This window comes from Hyposmocoma kahamanoa, unplaced genomic scaffold (genome assembly GCF_003589595.1).
Source record: "Hyposmocoma kahamanoa isolate Upper Pololo Valley unplaced genomic scaffold, ASM358959v1 117, whole genome shotgun sequence".
NCBI lineage: Eukaryota > Metazoa > Arthropoda > Insecta > Lepidoptera > Cosmopterigidae > Hyposmocoma > Hyposmocoma kahamanoa.
The window spans coordinates 1,289,809-1,298,479 of record NW_020653397.1 but is presented as its reverse complement, the minus strand read 5'-3'; the positions used below and the strand labels follow the sequence as shown (position 1 = coordinate 1,298,479).

Genomic DNA, 8,671 nt, shown 5'->3' with positions numbered 1-8,671 from the left:
TTTTTTTTATTTGGGGTTGACTAACAGTAGACAATTATTATAGATTTTTTTCACAGTAAATATGTAATGGTTGTGTCATCAACTCCCTTAACCACTACTTACTACAAAATATACAATAATATTAACGTTTCGTCCACCAGGATCCCATAGCCCAATCCATCAGGGGATCCTTGTGAACTCACGTTTAAATACGTTAAAATTTAAATCATCTTTATTTCATAGGTAAGCAAATTACACTTGAAGCAATTTTAATTAAACTCTGCTGCTCATTCGTATAGGGTTGCTCGTTTAAATATACATTTGAATACATTTAACATAGTTTACAATATTTATTTCAAACATCTTAAATTGAGACTACCTGCAAGAACAAAACGGGTCACTACCACGGATTTTTGTCATCCAAGTACGCACAAGCTACAATAGCCTTTAGTATAAAGTTTTTTCTTATTATTCAAAATAAGTGCGTATTTGATCTCCATCCCACCTGATGGAAAGTGATGATGAGGTCGACGCTGTAGCATGTACACCTAAATTATGCCTATTCACTCTCGCCTTGAAAAGGTCCAAGTTACAGCGTTCGGGGAATAAGACCGCAGGAATTCCACTCTCTAGCCATTCGCCGTACAAATGTGGAAACGCAATGCTTCGTGCGAATCCAGTATTCTGTGACGTCATCGTAACGTCCGGGAACTCCTAACATCAACATTTTCACTATAATTACATAAACCTACCTTGCAGGTATCAGAAGAAAGCGACGCCATAGAAACAGACATCCACGAAGAAGAAGTCTTAACGCCACATGAATTAGGTCTAATAGATTTATCCGATTGCCATACCGCAAAGCAGTACAAGAAACGCATTGTCTCATTGTTGAAAGCTATTCAGGCCCGGTAGGTTATTCAAGTACAAAACATAGAATAGAAAATAAGATACAGGGATCAAAAATAAAGATATCACTCTTGAATATACCTTTGTGAACATTGAAAAACAAAACGGGATAAAAATGTAATTGTGAAATGTGTCATTGTTTTAATTTCTTCAATCGAATAACATAATATCAATCAATGTACAACTTTGTTATATACATACACCAACCAACCAACCTCAGCAGACATAATTGTTTATACTAACTTCATCTCTCCTGTTTATATTTGACGATGAAATTCGAGATCAAAATTGTAAACAAAGGTGTTGCCATTACAAAAAATATTTTTAAACACTTTACAAATGTGAACAGGTCTAAATACAATGCATATTTTTTGTATTGTACTTAAAAAAGGGGTAATTTTCCCGAACAATTTTGAATAGTGGAAAATTTTCCGGGAAAATTCCCTACAAATTGGAGAAATATAATTTCAAAGGCTCATATTATGTTCTACGTTTAGAAATATCTTTTAAAGTTTCATTTAGCGGGAATTATAAAATAAACTATAACTAGAAGCCACATAAAGATATAACGAGATTTAAAATTGTCACAGCAATAGCGAAAAAAAATTTTTTTAGTGGCTCCATCGTTTTCGTTTAGTAACTTCGATTTTTAACAGGTGTTGACGTTAAAAGACATGACATGTTTAGTTGTCGACGCCAATTAAAGGAAAAATATGCGGAAATATATATATTTTTTAAATATGATTTTTTAAAATGGAAATTTTGTCATGACTAATTGTACTTACATTATGGGCATATAGACACAAAATTATACCAAAACTTTTTTTTTCATTTATAGTAATTGTGATTTAAACCCGGAAAAATAGTTTCATTGCGTAGAAGTAATTGTGATTAAAATTCTATCTACATTTTGTAGTGTGAAACCACGGAAACCTTATCATCTTTATCTCTCTCATTACGCGTACCTAGGTAACGTCCTTACTTTTCCTGATTCCTGAAAGTTCCAATCGACATTGCCTATAGTACAGTATTAGTGGTAAAAATACTTAAATTTCCCTTTATAGCAATTTTGCATTGGTGTTAGTATCCTATGTCAATGTATAAAATCATATGCGTTTTTGTTGTTGTGCCATCTCGATACTCAACACTACGCCAATTTTATTTTTTGGTCATTTTCTGTTATTTTTGTACACTGCCATATTTATTTACTAATATTATGGCCCCCGAGCATTGTGAAAAAATAATGAATCAACAAAATTGAAAAAAAAAACAAAAAACAAAAACGAAATTTGTGAAAGAAAAGAAACAAAAAACAAAATAAAAATAAAACAGGTCCATAAATTAAGATGGCGTAGTGTTCAATGGAGGTATCGTCTAGACTATAATTTTAAAATCCAATTACTAAATTGTCATTAACTGATTACTTTTGCTTCCAGTAAAATTTTTACTATAAAAAAATACCTTTTGCGTTTTCAGAACAAGAAGAATAGAAAAAATTGACAAAAAAATCCTGGACATAGAAGAGAAAGGTTTAAATACCAAGAACAAAAAGTTCCACACCGCGATGCATGTAGAAAAACTTGGTTTACAGGAAAGAATACAGAAATTAATAGACATTCTAAATATGGCCCAAGACAAGTTGAAAGAATTCGGCGATGAAGGTCGAGGCCAAGAAAAAAGTAAAAGAGATAAAAAGAAACTTGACACTTTAAAAGAAAAAGAAACCTCAAAGAAAGAAGGTAGTCAAATGAAAAAGAGAGAAATAAAAGTAGTTGAGACGTTAGAGCCCGCATTGGAAGTGCCCAGTGCTAAGGACTTCTGGTCTGCTAGTGGCGACAGTTTGATGCAGAATGAAAAGGAAGAAGAATCCAGTAGCAGCGAGGATGAGGTAAATTTATTTAATTTTTATGATGTTATGTGACGGGCCGAACAAATGGTGCGCTTGAAAAATAGGGTGGTTTGCATCAATATTAGACATAACTGGTTGAATACGGTACCATCTCAGTCAACCGTGACCATGGGACCTGTAAAGGGCCCTAAACGTGGGTTTGTTTGAAAAAACAAATATACGCGATTTAAATCCGGAAAAATAGTTTCATTTCCTATGTGTAACAATCGCGAAAACCTAAGAACTCGACATATTTATTGATCATATTTTTTTTCTCACGCATTTTAAACAGGAACAAGAACAACCTAAAAAGAAACGCAAGAAACTGACCGTCGCCGAGAAGTTGTCGAAAGTTCGCGAGGAGGAAGAACGCGTGCGCGAAATGGAACGACGCGCAATCGAGAGCGAGGCGCAGCCGCGGTCCAGCGAACAGTTTGAACGGGCGTTACTGGCCAGCCCCGATTGCAGCCAGCTGTGGATCGCTTACATGGCCTTCCACTTGCAGGTAATTGTTACCACAGAATACATGATTTATTTTTACAATATCAAGAGACGGCGCTGTGGCCGAGAATTTTGAGTAATTAAATAAAAAACCCACATTATTTATTGCAAAATAGGAATAGGAAGGAAGGTAAAAAGTAAAGGGAAAGGTAAGGTAAGTAAAGTAAGGCGTAAAGGCTGTAACAAAACAAAATAACGGTATAAACACAGGTACAATCCATTGACTTACAATTATATGGACGTCGGGTCCGCGCTAAAAAGTGTCCGAACTTGTAAGGCGTTAAAATCGTATACAGAGCGTCAAACTCCGCTTTAGTCTTCATTTGTTCGACTGACACCGCGATACTGCGATGACATTACAATTTAAATTCAACGTTTTAGCTTTTTCATATTCCTTTACATGTCACTACGTTTAAATGGGTTGACTTGGGACATTTTTTCGTGGTTTTTGTATTAGACCCGTCGTCCATTTATTTGTAAGTCAATGGTACAATCATATAAAAACACTCGCTACTTAAATTACATACAGGTTAACACGCTAGACATGGTAAAAAGGAACTTACCCCAAGAGGGCCTGTATTTTCTACCAATATTATGCTTTACAAGCAGTTACATGATTGTCAATGGTATAACTGGTCTCAATTTTATATGAACGCGAGTGCTCCCTTCGGAAATTTAGTAGAGTGGCAACGGAAAGAAGGAAAGTAAGAGTGACGTAGAAAAGGAATTAAGGAACGATTCAAAATTTCAAAAGTAAAATTGACTACGGAGCAGATAAAAGGGTGATAAAAAGGTGGGATGACGATGAAAGAAGTCGCATCGTCACAGGATGAACAACTCGTGCGCATGGTGGCAAGCGACACGCCTATCATAACAATTGCAGTGCCACTCAAGAGCTTTATATCGCAAAGATCAGGCGCACCCACTGCGCCCGTCACCCTGACACAAATTGATAAGTCCCACGTGCCCGTAATTTCACCAACACCCTTACAAAACCGGAACGCAGCAATGCTCACATTACCTCTTGGCAGCTAAAATAGGCAATTATACTTCCTCTACAAGATTCGTACTGTCTAATAACTTACGGGGTAATGCCGCTGAATCTTTGTGGCAATTTCATATATTCTAATAATAAAGGTAATACAATTTCAATTACCAACGTTATAGCGTTATATAAAATACACAAAAAATGGTTCAACGCCATCTAACGGCACCTTACCTAAACTACACAGTTTTATGTTAATTGATTTGTAGAAGAAACAGTTGCTACCCGGCTGACATTACAATATCGATGTTCGATGGAAGTACTGGACAAGCGCTTTACAAACAGGCCTAAGAGTAGAATCTGAAATTCGTGATCTAACTCCGTTGTTGGAGGAAACATCTAAAGGCCATGAAATAAAAGTGTCATGCGAATTATATGTAGCTGCCATTAACGGCAAAAGTATTGAATATAATTCTACATACTTCTTCTCAAATGCATCGCCAGTACTCAAATCTAACTGCCAATCAGTTTAATAATTTGAACATGGTATTAGAGAACCCAATAAATAAAGACGCCATGAACCATATTGTGAGTCCACTACATGCATGGATCCGGGTGCTTGAATTTATTTTACATCGTGCTTATAAAAAAGTCGTTAAAATGTGAAGAATACCTAAAAATTTAGAATATAAGCGACTCGTAGATGTTAGAAAAAAGCTATTGAAAAGCAAGTAAGGGAAAAAATTGGCTTGCTGGTAGACATTGTTCGTCCCAATTCCGGTACAACAAATGATGGCAATACTGCGGGAGTTGCCGTATATGATAAGAATCGCCAAACTTTTTCCCAAATATTAGGTTTTGAAGAATGGTTATTAAACGATTTGCATGTCATTGACTGTCATGTCAAGTGGCTTACCCATCGACGCCAAAAAATTTGACAAATTTTGTAAGCAGGTTGCTTATAAATACGTCGAGAACTAACCCTGGCTTCCCATGACAGTAACACTGCATAAAATATTGATGCACGGTGCTGACATAATTAAGTCAACAACACTGCTTATTGGTATGCTCTCTCAGCAGGCTTCGGAGTCTAGAAATAAATATTGGAGGAGTGATCGTGAGCATCATTGGAGAAAATTGGACCGCATAAAAACGATGACACATTTGTTTCACAGAGCTTTCAGGAATCATCTGATCCCTTAATATCGCATGGCTACACCAAAGACAAAAGAAACGGCTGAATATGTCTTTACCTGTAGCTGCAATACAGCTATTGCAACCTTTACCAGAGCCATTTCAACTAGCTAACCCAGAGTCACTTCAAGAAGTCGGTAGCTGTACAGATAATTTACAAAAGTTTGATTTTGAAGAATGTGTGAAATAAAATAAAATATTGTTTATTTCACACATCATTCATTGTTTTATTAGTACACGATTAGTAACAATTTACCTTAAAATATTATGTTAGTTAGAATTAATTATCTATTATGTTTATCTTTCTACAAAAAACTTAGACTCATCTCGTTGCATATTGTGAAATATATTAATACAAATGTAAAAGTACCTCAAACTACCATCTGAAAAAAACTAAATTCCATGAAATTTGAATCTGTTTTTTTTGTGAGAATGTGAAAAATATGAATTTTCACTATTGATTATTGATGATGTTCCAAATACGGGGGAATATTCGAGATAAAACATTAAAATGAAAATTTAAGAGTAAGTAAGTAATTACCTAGAATGAGGTTCAACTTTTGTATGTTTTTGTTTATTTAATTTTATCCTCTTTTACCCACCCACCAAATCAGGTTTACATTTTGCACGCTCTTTAGAATCTTTGTCTTTGGTCCCGTTCTTAACTCAGGTGGTCTAGTCCTAATTTTTATTTTATTTCAATAAGTTTTTTCACCTACTATTTCTCTATTTCTTACTAATGTTTAGTCTCAATATCCAAGGGCTGGCCAATATATTACTGTAATGTGCTTACTAAGATTTGTATTGTTTTGTATTTTGTGATGAGTAATAAACATATATTTATTATTATTACTTATTATTTCATGTTAAAGGACAAAGTTATTAATTTCTTTTTTAAAAAGGTCTATTGTGTTTCATAATATCCGGATATGAAAGTTTTATATAAAAGTGACAACCCCTTAAAAAAATTAATAATTTTCTATAACTTCTAGACTCCACGAGATTTAAGTTCAGTTTTTTTGTGAGGTAATAAGCAATATGAGACTTCACTGTTGATGTAATTAACTTTTCCCAATACGGCGGAATTTTTGAGACAAAAAATAAAAACGAAAAATTTAAAAATACGTATTACTACGAACGTAAGAAAGTTACGAGGTTTATATAAAGTGTAAGAGGTGATATTAATAAAGATATTTCGAATTATATACGACACTTTTATGTATTGTTTTTAATTGAGTGTAGATTTTTTTTTCTTTATCCGGATAAAAATTATGCAAATTTCAACAATTATTTTTACCCTGACTAAGCAAATTTGTCACTCGGGAGTTCTACTCTAATGTTTTAAATCACTTGATCTGTAGGTTTATGCAATAAAAAAGCCATGTCCGAAAAATGGTCTCTATAACACACTGTGCGTCCTATTGTTATTTACAAAGCCAGAATGTGATATGGAAATCTCTTGTATTTTGTTCAATTTTATTAATTTATTTTAAAACATTCCTATATTTTAGGCCTTTAGTCTTAAAAAAAAACCATTAAAATTTTTTTTTTCTTTTTTAAACAGGCAACGGAGATCGAGAAAGCGCGCGCGATAGGCCGCAAAGCGCTGAACACGATATCATTCCGCGAGGAGCAAGAGAGACAGAACGTGTGGCTCGCTTTGCTCAACTGTGAACACCGCTTTGGTACTAAGGTATGATCTACGACATAAGTTCCCAAACTTTCTAACGCCCATTTAGGCAAGATAAAAAAATTCAACGCCCACCTCCACAACAAATGGTTGAATACACGTATATGCATATTTTTTATAATAAGTAATGACAAGGGGAAAAATATATATGTAGTGTAGTTTATATCGATAATGCGGTAGCACCTCCTAGACAACATCAACGTTCCCAATTGCCTCCAAGGACTCTAGGACTCTTCAGCACCCATTTTGCGAAACCACTTGTAGGTTGGGACTGAAATTACAAATTAGAAAGCTGAAATAGTACAGTGCCAACAACTGACCTGTGTGTACTTTCCGTATATTCCAAAAAGATTCTGTATTTATTGTAATAAAGATAATATCTCTAACAATGGCGTACTGTTCCATTCGGTGGTGTGCGGAAAAACCGCAAAACATCTAATTACATAACAAACGGACTCAAATTTCATCGGTAATGAAATATGTAATTTTGCAATTTTCGTCCATTATACCAAAGCTCAAGTTAACTGGTCGGTTTGAAGTGAAACAATTGTCGACACCCGTCAATTGTTTCTAATTCGGGCTGGCCAATCGGAGCGCAGTTATCACAGCAATGATACGGCAGAATAGTTTTCAAACAAATTAAATGACATTTCGTCTCTATTTCTGGTTATGTACTCGATGTAATGGCACTATTAGGCATTTTTAACGATTTCGACTGATTTTTAACTACGATAACGGCAGGGATGAGGCGTAGCAACGGCAACTAAGCGTTTATCGCTTACATTGGGCACGCGAAGTTGCCGCGACACACTTATAGCGACTGTTTAGACATAATCTGTAGATTCTGTTATGAAAGGCGCCTGTGACGGCTTGTGTTATGCAACGCGACTTTAAAAGAGTCCCAATTAATATACATTTTAAACCTAGCAGAACAGAAAAATATATAAAGAATAATTTATTCCATAGGTAAAATAAATTTACACTTGAAAACGTCACATTTAAACTACTGCTCGTTCACTACGCTAACTTCCCTGAGAAGAACGAACCAGAAACTTTAGGGACTGCTCTTTTCAAATAAACTTAAAAGCTATGGAATACACTTTGAATCAAATTTGTGTGGAATATAGAGCCATGTCGTCTTTCCATACATCTTTATATGTATAACACATACTCTTCAATTTTGTAATGACTTTTCAATCAAAATATTTTTAATGTAGTTTTAACCTTAGGAAATAATAGTCTTAATATATGCTCCGGAATCTTGTAAAAACGTACACAGTTCCCCATAAAAAAGTCATTTACTTTAATTAAACGAAATCGTGGTACCATTAGTTTGGACTTAGCTCTAAGTCCAAACTCATGGTACCCAGTGTTGGGCAAAATTTAATTGTTCTGACAATTAAAGATTGACAATTAATTAATTAATTGTCAATTGCGAATCAGCAATTAACGATTGATCAATTGTTAGTTGCGAGAACCGCAATTAACAATTAATTAATTGAGTAGGTAGGTGAGCGGGTGTGTG

The 8,671-nt window shown here is 34.6% G+C and overlaps 1 protein-coding gene across 1 annotated transcript in view; it reads left to right on the top strand.

Moving 5' to 3' along the window:
* Positions 1–640: 640 nt before the first annotated feature.
* Positions 641–8,671, top strand: part of LOC113239909 (protein RRP5 homolog) — a 13,103-nt gene continuing 5,072 nt past the window's right edge. The window contains exons 1-5 of the mRNA XM_026477071.1: positions 641–676; positions 739–890; positions 2,365–2,776; positions 3,069–3,281; positions 7,021–7,149. Of these exons, the coding sequence (XP_026332856.1) occupies positions 641–676; positions 739–890; positions 2,365–2,776; positions 3,069–3,281; positions 7,021–7,149 (942 nt within the window). The remainder of the gene's footprint in view (positions 677–738; positions 891–2,364; positions 2,777–3,068; positions 3,282–7,020; positions 7,150–8,671) is intronic.